This window comes from Bubalus bubalis, chromosome 2 (genome assembly GCF_019923935.1).
Source record: "Bubalus bubalis isolate 160015118507 breed Murrah chromosome 2, NDDB_SH_1, whole genome shotgun sequence".
Taxonomy (NCBI): Eukaryota; Metazoa; Chordata; class Mammalia; order Artiodactyla; family Bovidae; genus Bubalus; species Bubalus bubalis.
Genome location: NC_059158.1, coordinates 71,487,000 through 71,503,862, shown reverse-complemented (window position 1 = coordinate 71,503,862; position 16,863 = coordinate 71,487,000). Strand labels below are relative to the sequence as shown.

The 16,863-nt window shown below is 36.1% G+C and overlaps 1 protein-coding gene across 2 annotated transcripts in view; it reads left to right on the top strand.

Annotated features, from left to right (window-relative positions):
* The window catches only part of AGPS (alkylglycerone phosphate synthase), a 127,107-nt gene extending 111,048 nt beyond the window's left edge, over window positions 1-16,059 (top strand). For both annotated transcript variants that reach the window (XM_044933249.2, XM_006054504.4), the window contains one exon: window positions 14,054-16,059. In XM_044933249.2, coding sequence (XP_044789184.2) covers window positions 14,054-14,080 — 27 coding nt within the window. In that variant the 3' untranslated portion in view covers window positions 14,081-16,059. The remainder of the gene's footprint in view (window positions 1-14,053) is intronic.
* Window positions 16,060-16,863: the final 804 nt, after the last annotated feature.

The following is a 16,863-nucleotide window of genomic DNA, read 5'->3' as shown; positions in this document are numbered from 1 at the left end:
CCAAAAGAACATGATCATTCAATTCTTGATTCCAGAGCAAAAAATATAAATAGCTCCTGGGATATTTTTGATATCAGATATGCCTAATGCTTTTTAACATTGTTGTATCGTTATAAATATTACTTGTCCACGAGACAGTAGGATTTCAAAGAATGGTAGTCTTTCTCTTGAAGGATCTTACAGTTCCATAAAGTAAAATATAATAGCATTTCAAAACGCCGCTGATCAAAACTAGTAGGATTATGATATCATCATATTTCAACCAAGATAAGAGTCCCCCTCTTCTTTGAAAAGCACTTAGAAGGTGACTTTAATAAACATGTAAATGCTGTAGATGTTAAAACATCAAAGAGGAGGGAGATGAAATAGGGAAAGGAATTAACGTTTATAAAGCATTTGCTAGGTGCTCTGCTTGACAGTCTCTTTTAATCCTGATCAGAATGCTATGGAATAGATATTGTTCTTGTCTTTCAGATGAAGAAATACTAAGGCTCTGAATGTACAGTAGCTTACTCCAACGTATGAGCAATAATTGTTAGAATTTGAATTTGAACTCAGGGCCTCCTATGTCAGTGTCCTTGTCCTCTGACTTAAGAACCCAAAATCGTGAAAATAGGTCAAAAGCTAAAAAAATTTAAATTGAACGCCTTTGAAAAGAGGCACTTGATTTTAAGAGTATATGAGAAGAAATACTAAACATCACTGTTTCTCTTTTAAAATAAAATAATAGCTCTGTTTAATTTTGACACTAGGTTTAGTTGCTTGTCCTGCTTTAGATGTTAAACCAGGAATGAATTAATATTTTAATTTCCTTACCATAAATATTATATTATTTTCTAAGTTCTTGCACATAAGTCAGTTTGACTTTCTGGTGGTTTTTATAATTCCTGACTAACGTTTCTAACGTTGTCAGTGGCAGGTAATAAAACAAATGCAGGTCAGATCATGTTACAGTAAAGCTCCTGTATAATTTATGTGCATTTTCAGGTTCTAGGTTTATAAGCCTTTATTTGTTGAAGACTCCAAGGTCAATGAAATAGTTTAATTATAGAAATTATTATCTTGAACTTGAATGTAGCAAGGTTTGATTGCATATTAATTTATTGAGAGGTTCTGCTTCATTTAAATAAGGAATATTTTATTTCTATCACATTTCTCATTTTTTTTTCATACAGTCAGAAATATGACTGTGCGGAAACAAATGCTAAACCACTTTGATTCCTCTATGGCTTAGAAAAAGAAACTAAGTAAGCCTGAACACAGAATATCTTTCACGTGTCCAGGTAAAAAGATGCTTTCCCTTTGCTACCTTGCCTTTTTTTTATACTTTTTAAACACGGGCGTGCTCCAGAGTTCAGCCCAGAGCCAGTTTCTTCCTCCGTGTTCCCCTCACTCCCTCAGTGATTACTTCAGTCCCAGGACTGAAAACACTGTCCTTATGCTGATGACTCCCAATACCAGAAGGCGTCACCAAAACCACCCTCATTAAATCACTATTTTTTTCCTTCTGGGACAACTGCAATAGGCTCTTTACTGGTCTGTCTGCCTCTACGCCTATTGCTCTGCCGGTATTTCTCTTGCTGTCTGGGTAATCTTTTTAAAACTCATTGTTTTCTTCTCATATTCAAAATAAAACCCAGTGTCCGTATCAGGTTCTTCAAGGGTATACATTGTGTGTTTATCTCTGTCTCTTCTTCTCTTCCTTTTCCCCTATGGTTTTCTTGCTGTTTCTCAGACCTGTCAACCCCTTCCTCTTCAAAGTCCTTTGCTGTTTGTTCCATCTCTTTCTGATGGTCTTTCTCTTGTGCCCCCTCCCCCAGATATTTGCATGGTTCACTTTCCCCATCATTTAGATCTCTGATAAAAATGTCACTTTCTTAGAGGCATCTTCCCTATTCTCCTGTAGTTTATGCGTTTCCCATTTGAGTAAGTTCAGAGGGTTTACTGACTGTATCTTGTCTGTCACTGTTCCCGAGCCCCTAGAAAAGTGACTGACTATTCTACATAGAAGTAGGTAATCAATGAATATGTTATGTGACTAGTTAAGTGTCTAAGCGCTCACAGAATTTTGGGCAGTTTTGCAGATTCTCAAACATCTGAATTTTTCATTAACATGAATGGCATTAATCTCCTTGCTAATTTAGCTTCAAATGCTTAATAAGCAGGCCTTATTTGGATATAGAGTCATGCTTAATCACAGAAAGGCTCAGTTTATTCTGTAACATTATTATTGAGAATGTATATTAGCAGAGTCAGTTATTTAGTGGAAAAGTAGGGTAAAATAATATGCATTTCTCTATAACTGCCCAACCAGCCATTTTAGTTTCCGTTCTTAGATGCATTATGTATGTAAGATTCCATTTAAACTTTGTCTTAAAGCAAATATAAGTTTGAAAGGCTTACAGACAGAGGAGAAAGAATATAGACTTCAGAATCAAATCTGTATTTGACTTTTGGCTCTGTACTTAGCTAGCTGTATCACCTTAGAGAATAAATTCTCTGAACTGCAGTTTTCTCATCTGCAAAATGGGAATAGTACCTACCTCGGATTATAAGACTTAAGTGTGATAATGTATGTAAACATCAAAGTGTCTTGCATATATAGTAGGTGCTTAAAAAACAATAAACCTTTTAAAAACATAAAAGAAGTAGACAGCACCAAATGAAACTCTGGTTTGTATACTTAAACCTCTACTGTAACCATTGAAAAAAGGGTTACAGTTTGAAAAAGACCCTTATCAAGGAGTAAGATTGAACAGTTATTTTAATGTTTTCATCTATAACCTGTGGTTAGTCTTACTCTATAGGAGGTTCTGTTACCATCTGTATGAAAGCAATAAATTTTCTTCACACTATTGGCTGCAAAATTTGCTAGAAAAATGTCTATTTTCATAAATGCTTCTGTGCTTAAAGTTCATCATCTAATTTGTACATTTCAAATATCCCATGCTATTCAGTATAGTTTCCTAGTTTCATTTCAAGCAGAAATCTTTCCATATAAATTTTAAATAGAGTGGGTTTAATTATCCTTCTAAAGTTAATAATAGAGTTCTTGAAAGATCGCTTTTTATATGTGTAGAAAAGGTTTTCCTTAATATGTATCCTGAACTTAAACCCAAGGCAGCCTCATAGTAGCATCTTTAGTCACTGACCTTCAGGCGGTGTCGTGGCATTCTTAGTAGCATTTTTGAGTTCAAGAGTAGAAGGGCTGGGGGTTGGAAGAATATTGATGCAATTTCTCTTAGAGAGTTTGGCCTGTAATTGTGATTAATAACAGTCGCTTTCCCTATCTGGAAACAGACAGGCTGGTTTGTCTGCCTACAATCATGCTGTGATAAATGGAGCTATTTTAACTCTGGTTTTGTGTATCAAAGAAAACAGATGTAGTCTGGAACTGGAGGCTATAGGAAATACAAAGCCTGCTTAACTTAATCTTCATAGCGCTTGTTTTTGTAACTGACGAGGTGGTCAGTTTAAACAACAGTGTTTATGTCAGCCATATATTTAATTTCAATTTATGACTTAAGTTTTTAAGTTGTTCATTTGCTAAAATTATACCTAAGTCCTTGTCAGGAAACAAAAAAAAATCTTGATTAAATGTAACCAGTCTTAGTTTAAATATTGATGTCTTTACCTAACCAAACTTATTTCCTATTATTCAGAGAATAATTATGGGGTAGCTGCTCATAGCAGTTTTTCTGGTCTTGACATAATCCAGTAGTGTCAGGAACTTTAAAAGTAAAGAGACTACTCAAAGTAATGAGCAAAAGATCAGCTTTGTTAAAAACCTATACTGTGAAATAAAAGACATGCAGATTGTCAAGGTGATTATCACTATTTATAGATGACATGATTGTAGAAAATGCAAAAAAAAAATATATACAAAAACAAAATCAGCAAGATTGCAGAATATAAGAGCCCCCACCAAGATCAGTTCCATTTTTGTATATTAACAACAGGCATATAGAAATTGCGATTTAGAATGTAGTATCATTTACATTTGCTCCAAAGAAGGCATTTAAATCTAATAAAATATGTATATGCTTATGCATAAATCTAACAATATATATACTGGATCTATGTTCTTAAAATTACAGAATGCTGATGAAAAAATGAAAGACCTAAATAAATGGGGAGATATGTTCATGGACTGGTACGACGCTGGACATGGTGTAAACATGTCAGTTCTCCCTAGAGTGATCTCCCTATTTAATACAGTTCCTATCAAAATTTTGGAAATATTTTTAGTAGATATGAAAGAGAGTATTCTAAAATTTATATGTTAAGGTAAAGGAAATAAGTAGATGAAAAAAGAACAGCAAGGTCATAGGAATCAAGATTTCTATATCAGATGGGACCAAACCCATCTCCTGCATTGGCAGACGGATTCTTTACCACTGAGCCACCAGGGAAACAATAACTATTATGGAAATCTTATCAGATTTCAAGACTTATAATCATCAAGACTGGTATTGGAGGAGTACTGATCCATAGAACAAAGTAGAGAACTGAGAAATAGACCCACATGAATGTGTCTGACCAGTTTTGACAAAGATATAAAGCAACCAGTGAAGGAAGTATATAGCTTTTTCAACAAATAGTGCTGGAACAATTGGATGGAAATTCATAGGTTAAAAAAAAAACCTTGACCTGAACCTCACACTTTATACTAAAATTGACTCAACATAGATAATAGACTTAAATGTAAAACATAAAATAACAAAACTTCTAGAAAAAACAAAAAGCAAGAGAAAATATTCAAAAAAAAAAAAAGAGAGAAAATATTCAAGATCTAAAGTTCGGCAAAGAGTTCTTAGACTGTTCACGAAAAGTACAGTCCATTAAAGGAAAATTTGATAAATTGGATATTGTCAAAATTAAAAATGTTTGCTCTGTGAAGGACTCTGTTAAGTGGATGAAAAGTTAGGCTTTTCATATGTGCAAACCACATATCCAGCAAAAGATCTATGTCTATAAAATATAAAGAACTCTCAAAACTCGATAGTAAAATGCAAACAATTCAATTAGAAAATGGGCAGAAGACATGAAGAATCATTTCCCTGAAGAGGATGCACAGATGACAAATAATTACATGAATAGATGTTCAACATCAGTAACCATTGTTGTTGTTTAGTTGCTAAATCATGTCCAACTCTTTGCAACCCCATGGAATAGAGCCTGACAGGCTCCTCCTGTCTGTGGAATTTTCCAGGCAAGAGTACTAGAATGGGTTGCCATTTCCTTCTTCAGGGAATCATCCTGACCCAAGGACCAAACCCATCTCCTGCGTTGGCAGACGGATTCTTTACCACTGAGCCACCAGGGAAACAATAACTATTATGGAAATGCAAATTAAAACCTCAAGAGAAACCACTATACACTGATCAGAAAGCTAAAATTAGAAAATAGTGGCAATGTCAAATGCTGGCAAGGATGTAAAGAAACTGGATAAATCATGCATTACTGTTTGGAATGTAGGGTAGTAACATCATTACATAAAAACAGTTTGCAGTTTCTTATAAAAATCAAACTTGTAACTACCATTCAACCCAACAGTTATGCTCTTGGATGCTTATACCACAGAATTGAAAACTTAAGTTCATGCATAAACCTGTACATGTACATTTACAGCAGATTTACTCATGGTAGTCCCGAACTCGAATCAGCTCAGATGTCCTTCACGATTAAATGGCTAATCGAACTATGGTACATGTGTACCATGGAGTACGACTCAGCAGTAGGAGAAAATGAACCATAAACACATGCAGCAGCTTGGATGAATCTCCAGGAGATTACCCTGACTGAAACAAAGCCAGTCCCCCAAAATTGCATACTGTGTGATAGTGTTTCTATAACATTTTTGAAATACTGAAATTAGAGAAATAGAGAACACGTTAGTGGTTTCCATGAGTTGCTGTAGGACAGGGGTGACTATAAATAGGCAACACAGGGCTCCTTGTGGGGATGGAAATGTTCTGGATCTCGACTATATCAGTGTCAATATGCTGGTTGTGATTTTGGGCTTTTGATAGCTATCAGATGAGTATACCCTTTCCAGTATCAAATCTTTATCAGATTACCATAAGATAGCAGAAGTTTGTTTTGCTCTTTCTTTCTTGTGATTTGCTTTTTCTCACAAAACTTAAAAGTTGAATGTAATATTTTTCCACTGAAGCAGTGTTGTAAATAGTGAGATTCTAAGACCAGACTGTAAAAGCCAATTTAATTTCATGATGTAGTTGAACATTTAACTACTTAACTATTTCAACCATGTCACAGTACAGACAGATTTGAGAGCTGACAAAATCTATTGTAAGAATGTATTGATCCTCACATCTTCCTCCCCATGCAAGCTACAGAGGCGCAGTCCCAGGCAGAGGGCAGGGACAACATCGTGTTTGTCACCTCTTACCTTGTGCTATATATATACCTGTAGTAGCTTCCAGCTTAAGATGTATCTTCTCAGCCACTAGGAAAGAATAGGTAGCTTGGATAATAACCATTTCTCTTTTGACCTCTAAAGGAACTCTTTCTCCCTAGCAGTTTTATGACCAAGACTCTTTTAAGTGGGCTTCCCTGGTGGTTCAGAAAGTAAAGAATCTGCCTGCGGTGCAGGAGACCTGGGTTCGATCCCTGGGTTGGGAAGATCCCCTGGAGGAGGGTATGGCAACCCACTCTAGTATTCTTGCCTGGAGAATTCCAATGGACAGAGGAACCTGGCGGGCTAGAGTCCGTGGGGTGCTAAGGGTCGGACATGACTGAGTGACTAAATACAGCACACAGCACAGTACTCTTTTAAGTATTAGATGTTTGTTAATCTCAGAATACCTCTACTATATTATTACATTGTTATAGACTCATTAGCTTTTCGTAGCTATTTTATCAGGTGATTAGCAATGAATCCTAATAGGTATTTTCAAGTGTAAGATCTGTTAAAAGTGACTTTGCTGCTGCTGCTAAGTCGCTTCAGTTGTGTCTGACTCTGTGCGACCCCAGAGATGGCAGCCCACCAGCCTCCCCTGTCCCTGGGATTCTCCAGGCAAGAACACTGGAGTGGGTTGCCATTTCCTTCTCCAATGCAGGAAGTGAAAAGTGAAAGTGAAGTCGCTCAGCTGTGTCCGACTCTTAGCGACCCCATGGACTGTGGCCCACCAGGCTCCTCCATCCATGGGATTTTCCAGGCAAGAGTGCTGGAGTGGGGTGCCATTGCCTTCTCCGAAAAGTGACTTTAGATAAAGTTAATTTTTAATAATCTGTGTTGTCTAACACAAAAACCACTAGAGTATTTGTGGCTATTTAAATTTAAATTAAAATGAAATAAAATTAAAAATTTATTTCCTCATTTGCAATAGCCACCTTTCAAGTGCTTAATATCCACGTGTGGCTAGGAGCCACTGAGGTAAGCACTGCAGATGTAGAACATTACTGTCATCACAGAAAATTATATTGAGCAGTGCTGTGAAGCTTTATTTCATATATATTTTCACACATTGGCTGGGAAAATGGCCCAAAAATATGACTTAAAATTTTTTTCAGTAGAAATTACATTCAGGTCTTTAGGAGTTAAGTTTTAAAATAAACTAGCATTTGTCATTAATGGCAGGTTTTCTGAGTATAACTTCTGTCTATTCTACCACTTTTTCCAGAATTTCTTTCAGTTTGGTGAAGTGAAAATCACTGAGTCGTGTCCGACTCTTTGTGACCCCATGGACTAAGTCCATGAAGTTCTCCAGGCCAGAATACTGGAGCTGGTAGCCTCAGTTTAGTCAGTAGCCTCAAATTTAAAACGAGGTCACCTTACAATAGCAGGAGCCATTTACTTCTAATTCAGTTGATTGTAGCAGTGAAGACATGTTTGCTTTTATGGAAATTATTTGGGCTCCTGGGAGATGGACCTTTGGAAATATATGGTCCAAAATTTCCTGACCTTGGCACTGCTGACATTTTGGCTAGATAATTCTTCGTTGTGGGGGCTGTCCTACGCATTGTAGTATGTTTAGCAGCATCCCTGGCCTCTACCCACTAGATTCTGGTAATATTGTCCAAATTACGACAACCAAAAATGTCTCTGCTGCTGCTAAGTCGCTTCAGTCGTGTCTGACTCTGTGTGACCCCATAGACGGCAGCCCACCAGGCTCCCCCGTCCCTGGGGTTCTCAAGGCAAGAACACTGGAGTGGGTTGCCATTTCCTTCTCCAATGCATGAAAGTGAAAAGTGAAAGTGAAGTCGCTCAGTCATGTCTGACTCTTAGCGACCCCATGGACTGTAGCCCACCAGGCTCCTCTGTCCATGGGATTTTCCAGGCAAGAGTACTGGAATGGGGTGCCATTGCCTTCTCCAAAAAATGTCTCTAGATGTTGCTAAATGTCCCTTGTGTTGCAAAATTGTCTGTATTGAGAACTGTTGATACAGTCCAAAGGCTCCTAGAGATTTGAAGGAAGAGAGTGAGGTTCTGTGACATTCCTTCTCCTGTCTTAGCAGCTAACATAGAAGAACTCTTGAGTATATCTAAGAAATAATGTCAGAATATAGAGAATGCAAGGCAGATAAAACCAAAGGAAAGTAAAGAAATCCAGATTGGATATTTGCATCCCTACTCTTTATCTAAAATGGCTTATAGGTAACTGTGGTTCAATATAGTTTAACTGACTTTTTTTTTTTATTCTTACTGTGTGGATACGCTGTATTATGGAAAGTGAAAGTGTTAGTCCTTCAGTTGTGTCCAACTCTTTGCCGCCCCATGGACTGTAGCCCACCAGGCTCCTCTGTCCATGGAATTCTCCAGGTAAGAGTACTGGAGTCCCTTCTCTAGGGGATCGTTCTGACCCAGGGATCAAAGCTGCGTCTTCCACATTGCAGGCAGATTCTTCACTGTCTCAGCCACCAGAGAAGCCCTGTATTATGGAACAGGACTACAAAAATGAATAAAACATGACCCTTCAAGGAACGTGTGATGTTTCTATCCTTTTCTGCCCTTATCATGTTATTTGGTCTGCTTACTTGCTTTCTAACTGCCACTTGGTTTACATTTTGAGCTTGTCAATCCATCTTCTGGGGACACAGAGCAGAATTAACACTTGATTGTGTTCTGAAGACAGATTGAATCCAGCTCTTGTGTTCCGCTATCATCTTGGTCATTCCGATTTTCTTCCTGTTTCATAATCTCTAAAGACCTATTCAAGGATCTGTAAGATCTTAGAGCTGCTCTATAAACTGCACAGATAAAACCTTAGCATAGAGAAAAATGACATTTAAAAATATTTAATAAGAAAAGAATCTTATACCAGATTTTTTAATTGCTTTGTTAAAAGTCCATGGTATCTATGAATTTTTCATCTTGATATTAGAAGTGTCATTAGTAGTAGAAAAATAAATCAGATGACTTTAATAAAGAAATCAAACATGACTTTAAGTATCCACTAAACATTAAATCAGGGCTTCCCAGGTGGCTCAGTGGTAGAGAATCAGCCTGCTATTGCAGGAGATGCAGGTTCTGTCTTTGGGTTGGGAAGCTCCCTGGAGGAGGAAATGGTAACCCATTTCTAAATGAAGAGCCCATTTTGTCATTTTTCTTGCCTGAAAAATCCCATGGACAGAGGATCCTGGTGGGCTACAGTCCAGAGGAACTTGGTAGGCTATAGTCCATGGGGTTACAAAGAGTCAGACATGACTGAGCATAAGCATTAAATTAGAATCGTGGATAGTCATAGTCTCATCTCATGTGTCTTTAAAAGCTGGATGTTAGTATCCCTCAGTTGGAGATCTGTTACTTACTTTCAACACGTACCAAAATCCAACACATACACACACAGGAATGCCTTATAGTACAAGCAAATGGACAACTAAGTCCTCTTTTCTACCCCACATCACTCCCTCCCAAAGAAATATCCTCATCATCACATCACCAGATTCTCCAAAAAGCCGAAAGTTTCTTGGGGCCAGAGCTTCATCTGACAAGGGGTCGGTGTCCCTTTAGCACTAGTTCCTTACATAATCCTCTAGTAGATTGGTTGGATTAATGAAGTCTTATAGAAAGTCAGTGCTTAGATCACTCATACAAGCGGCTGAATCTAGAGTTTCTTTTTTAAATGCCCTATGCTGCTAAGTCGCTTCAGTCGTGTCCGACTCTGTGCGACCCCATAGACGGCAGCCCACCAGGCTCCCCCATCCCTGGGATTCTCCAGGCAAGAACACTGGATTGGGTTGCCATTTCCTTCTCCAATGACCTATAGAATAGTGTTAAAAGATGCTTAAACTAGAGCTTTCAAAATACAGTTGTTAAAATAATGGTTACGTACTTTTAACTGGCTAAATTCTGATTCTAGGCTTTGGCTTCAATAATCTTCTAAAAGTTCAGCCCATTTCATAATTTTAAACATAAGTGTATAATAGATCTTTTCAACCTTGTAATCAACTCCATAATTCAAAAGTTTTTAATTTAGCTGAAAAGAATTCTGACTAGCAGACACTAGATGTGTCCCTTTTAAGATGAGATTATTTGGTAGTTTCTGCTAATTCTTTTGTCCCTTCCAAATAATTTTTGGTGGCTAGACTGGCCACCGTGTCCACACATTCCACACACGACTCCCATTACCTGTCCCCCTTGTATACAGGTCAGTTCATTCTTTTCTGTTGATTTCCACACAAAGTGTATTCTTTCTTGGAGCTGTTAACATCCAGAGGGGACTGTTGAGCCTATGATTTCAAAGATTATCCGCAAAAGTTTCTATTTTCTCTGTTCCAAAAGTATAATTATTAATATGTATAATTATTAATATGTGGGAAAAACAAAATATTTATTTTATTCTGTCTGTATTTATGAGAAATTCTTAAAAAAGTGAACTCCACTCTTCATTAAGCAGAAAAAGAATTTCTTCCCATTATTTTTCTGGACTGTTTATTATTTGGCTGGCTTATGATTTTTGTATCTTTAAAAATATATTTAAGACTCTTAAATACCTTACTTGAGCACTCTGAACATTGAATATATAGAAAAAATGTGAATTGTGGAATACAGCGTCTTTTTCTTACGTTGAGAAGTGGTGGGCTTGGCTTTTTCTAGCTCACTGTTGGCTCTCAAGCTAGGTTTATACTTCTAGAGAATCAGAAGTCAAAGGGATGTATTTGAGTCAGTAGTCATGAATACCCCCACACATCAAATAATCTCGGTCTAGAAAGAGGAATAAGCTTCATGTAGTGTGAATGTACACAAGCCTTTTCATGGATAGCTATTCATTCAAGAAATGTTGAAATAGTCGTGACCATCTATTATTTGCTGTTTTCATTCATCCATTCTCCCCTTTAGTATGGCATGTTGCATAAAGGACAGAGTGTTGTTTCTACCTTTTCTGAAAATGATTCTGTAAATGTTTAAGCAGCTACTGTGTAGTTATGCACACACATGTGTTACATATGTCCAGATCAATCTAACCAGCTAATTTCTAAAATTCCTAGCAATGAAAATAAAGACTGTCCAAATGGCATTATTATAGCTGTTGTTTAGCTCTAAAAAATGAAAGTCTTCTACTTTCAAGTGTGATCTCCCCTTTGGGATTAGGGCCTTTGATGTTTCATTGTTGTGTTTTAATTTATTAATTCATCTGAGGCAGCCAGAGAAGAAGGTTCTCTAGAATTTTATGAAGACTGTTTCCCATAATCTCTTATTATAAATGCTCCTTAAGCATTTCTGCTTAAGCTCTATTTTCCATTTGTACATTTATCCTGTAATGTAGTTGACTTAAATTGTTAAGCAAAACCAAAAAAATTTCTCATCCCTTTAATTGCATAAATTGTGATTTCTGACTTCAGTATAAATTTTCTTATCACTAACAGAAGAAGCTCACAGACCTCTGCCATCAGATCATCAGGGGATTAAATTCTTTTATCAGATATGGTTACGAGGGGCCACAGCTATGCTGCCTGTACTGCCTTTCTTTCTTTTCTACTTTCTAGTTCACTAATCAAATGTATGTTAGATTGATTATTGTAAAAGTATAAACCATAGAAAATTTGACAAGATAGATGTGTAAATTATCCTTCTGACAGAACTAATGATGCACTCCAAGCACCTTCTGTTTTCCAGCGCTTGGTGAGTGACTTCATTAAATATGCAATGGCTGTTGGGTGGCTTCTCAGATGTTGGTTCAGTTCCTTGTGGAATTGCATTATTACTAGAGGTGTAAAACCAGGCAGACAAGCTAGCTGTTGGGCATCCTGCTGAGGTTCTAATGTGCTCCATCTTGTTGGAGCAGTTGTTTGCAGTCTTTTCAGGACAATTACATCCATAACCACAGGACACATTCAGTGAAACTATATTACAGATAACAGTGGAGACTGGCATTGAGTGCTTTTCACCCCACTCTCCTGAGTTGCCTCAGTGTCGGTGGCTTAAATAATGACACTTTTACTACTCACAGAGTAGGTTTGTTTTCTTTTTAATACCCTGGAGCAAATCTGGAAATAACTGATTTGTAACTTTAAGTGTTAAAATCATCCGATATTTGAGGTGAAAAGATCCTGTAGATTCTAATCCCCTTGCAGATGAGAAAACTCAGGCTGAGGCATTGTGATGAGTTGTCAGGGATAAGGACCTGGTAGGACATCTTTCAGGTGGCAGAGATTGCATGAGTAGGAATTTGTATGTTCAGCTTCTGATTTTAAAACTCTTTTAAACAGAATTTTTCTTTTGAATTTAAGATTTTTTCCTCCTGCTGTAGAGCATTTTCCCTCATCTTAATACCAGCAGTACTTTTTTATTTCCAGAAGCCAAGCAGAATATTTTGCTTTCTGAGAATGTCATGCTATTTATTATTTTAATGACAATTGATTGTTTCCTGGGAAACTAGACAGAAAAGATGGTTTGATTTGAGCTTAAAATGGTATTTAAGATTTCCGAAAGGCAGATACTATGGTGTATCACTGCAGCCTGATAAATGGGAGTGCATTTTAGAATGACAGGCTGAATGCTTTAATGAAAGAAGCTTTCCCATTTTGGCCAATTAAATCATTGTTGATGACTTAGATCATTAATGAACATTTGTGGAAAATGACCATTTGAATTCAATTATTGCAATAATACATTTGACAAGTACTGACCACAAATAATCTAGCCATAAATAAGGTTTATCCATTTTTCCACTGAGAAGTCAGCATCTTGCTTTGCCTTTTAATGCCACAGCAAGTTGATGTTTCAGAATTCTTTTCTAGATTAAGTACATATCCTTTCATACAAAAGTTCTACTTAGAAAAGATTATATTTTTCATTGAATGCCTTTTAAAATATAATTGATGCTGCTATTATATTCGTTATTCTCAGAATAAATTAGCAGGACTTAGAAAACAAGAAGGGAAACATACAGTGTGTAAAATCTGATAATTACATTTAAGATGGTTTAGGTATTTGATTTATTCAGTGACTAAAAAAATTTCTAATTCTGGAAAAACAATAGGAATAAAAATAACCATTATTTGAACATGCAAATTTATTATAAAGTCACATGGAAAGAAAATGCAAATGGAAAGTTTCATAACCATATTTTTTTTCTTAAGCCCAAAGTTCAGATTTTTTCAATTTTTTAAACAATTTTGTTCTTCTCATAATATTTTATGGATATATATATATATATATCTTGTCATTTTTGCTCTAGTATACCCCCCGAAAAAATCATCTGGATGTGTTTTCTTTAGTTAATTTTATTTTCTCTGAAACTTGGGCATGTTTTGGTGAAGACCAGAGGTGGGTTCTTTTGAAACGCATGTTTTTCTCATTTTGTTATTTGTAAAATGGGCCATAATCTCAGTCCAAGCTTCCTCCATCTCCATTTTATAGTCTGCAGAGAAAGGAGATACTGTGGAGCACAGGCTTCCCCTGGGAATACATTGGGCTTAATGAGCTTGATAGTCTGGTGGGCTCAATAAATCAAATAAAGCAAAACATTTCTCATTTTTGAATAAAAGCATTTATCACACAGTGTTTGTTCATTCATGGTCGCAAGATTGATTGGTTTCCAGCATCGTAGTGTATATTGAAGCATTTTTTATTTTGTTTTTTCAGTGGGCAAGTTACGGAAGCAGTGGCTAAAGGAAAGTATCTCTGATGTCGGCTTTGGGATGCTGAAGTCTGTCAAGGAATATGTGGACCCCAATAACATCTTTGGAAACAGAAACCTTTTATAAATCCATTACTATTGATAAGAAAAATGTCACTTTTATTTTAAGTCTTTAACTATGGTTATACCAGTAATCAAATATATCATGGACTTTTATTTCAGCTGCATTTGTTTGTTGGTTTAAAATAAGTTTGTTTCATTCTGTAGTTTGTTTTGTTTCTGCATCTATGGATTGACAGATGGTATTCCTAAATCTCTCTCATTGTAGGTGCATTAGTTTACAGCCAACTGGCTGTCATTTCAAATTTCAGTCAGGCAGCACAAGGCTGGCTCCCAGTTGTTATTTCAGAGGAGGATGCTGCCAGCTGTTTTGTATTGATGTTTCTTCTTGGGGAACAAAGGCAGATTTTGGTGTCATCTATTGTTTCTCTAGCCCCCTTTTTAAAAGGTTTCTGGGAAGCAGCTATGTAGGGAAGGATTCCACTGAGGAGTTATATACATGTATTTTTTTTTAAGAGTGCATTACTAGTGTGAGTAGGCCATTAAGGGAGAATACCCATCAAAGAGTATAGGCATCCTCTTACTTAGGATGCCTCCAGTTCTGTAAGATGATTGGCCTACATTTTTCTTTGAAATTAGTGTCCAGTTATGAAACCTTAAATCTTTAGGATGATTTATTCTGTCAGGGGACATCTTTTGTTCTCCATATTTCTGTTTCTCCTGGGGTATGAGTTGAATTTGTATCACTGAGATAATGCATGGTTATATCCTAATTCGTTCTTTATATGTTTTATAAGGAAAGCCAATGTCTCATTCATTGTATGTGAAGAAAAAGGTTTACCATGAAAGAAATGCCTTTATTCAATTTACAGTACTGATGTTTCTCATTTCACATTCTTGTTGCTGAGATTCAGAAGAAGCTGCAACAGGAGCAGAAGAGGAAGACTCCTTACACTGAATGTCTCCAGTTAAAAGAATTGTTTGGCTAAAGAAACGCAGTCATCATTCAGCTACTGAAATATGAAAACCTCAATAGTTTTAATGAGAAAAAACTTTTTGTAAAACAATTAGCCCAAACAACATGAAAAATTTCCATATAAAAGTAAAGTTTCAATTTAGTTTTTAATAACGGTTTAATGCCTTTTTTGAATTACTGGTTTAACCTAAATTTTTAAAACAGTAGTTACTAATACACATGCCATAATAAAATGTTTGAAATATCATATTTCTTAAATAATAGAACATTAACCACATATAGCAAACATTTTTACATTCAAACATGCATATTAAAATAGTTACTTTGAATCACTGTCAAGGTTCATGATTCACATTTTGAGATGGATTCTTTTATTAATGCAATACCTAACTTTTGATAATTTTTTTAAAATTAATATTTGATCAGCTAATGTAAGTCAAAATGCAGACGATCCTTTAAAAGGACACACTGTCTGTTTATGTAGCAACAGCTCCAAAGTATTTTTGGGCAGTTTGATACCTTTTATATCTGAAGTAGCCTTAACCAGAAAAGTGAAAATCTAAAATTGACAAAGTGATATTTTAAGACTTCAAAATGATAAATAATTTTTAACAAAATTGGCCTCAAACTAATAAAATCTGTAAGCAAATAAAATTGAACTATTAGTTGAACAAAAACACAATATTTATGAGATGCTGCCTCTCTTCATTGGTGATTTATTTTTAATTATAAAATTTCCAGCAGATATTTGCTTCAAGCCCTTGATGTTTGAAATAGTTGGATACCTGATGAGGGAAGTAACACTTGCTTCTAGGGTTATAAGAATCTCAGCTTTACAAAATGCATCTATTCATGAAACTAACTTCTCTAATTGGTGATCAAAATGTAAAATTTAATACAGTACTAATATCTCACTGACGTGTATACATGTTTCTGAGTAATATTTTTACAATAAAACATAGATTCATAAGCAGATCCATTCCTTTGCACGTGATTGTTATAACATTCTTTCCCAGGGAGTTCAGGTTTCAGCAACTCAGAATTAGGAGATGTAACACCTGAAATTGTTGGTTCACTATTCTACATGAACCTTATGGAAATTAGTGATTTATGCTTTTGTTTTTCTTCTCCCATGCATGCCTGACTCCCCAACCTTGATTCTGTAGTGATGACTACATTTTGTAGTTCGAATCGTTTCTACAGGGATGAGTTTGAAACACATGAACACTTGTCAGTACTGTTTCATTCTGATTTAGTAAATCAGAAAGCCTTTCCCCGCTTCCACACTCCTGCTGCTGAGAGGCGCCTGAGCATATGCTTAGTGTCCACAGAGAGTTGAGTTCTTGTATACACACAGAAGCACTTAAAACCTTGCCTCCTATTTCTGAAATATCTGAAAATGGCTTCATAAAAGTTAAAGCCAGGGGATGTTGCTTATGTGAGGCTTGAATAAGTTTATTTATGTAGCCTATTTGGTTTTCAGGACTGTATAACATTGATTTGTCCTTCTAAAATTAGTCTTTTTTCTAATATTTTATTTGATGATGTCACATTTGAGTTGGCGTTTTAGTGGGAATAGGAATTGCTGCTAGTGAGAAATGGCATTGAATACTAAGGACGCAGTATGAACAAGCTTTATTGACCCTTAGAGAAATGGTTGCCTTAATGTTTGGTGCACTTTACAATGTATAAGTGAGTTTATTATACTAAGTAACATGAGCTTTTTAGTTTTAGTTAGAATTGCAAAAGCCACATGTTTATTGTGCCCAGCATTTTACC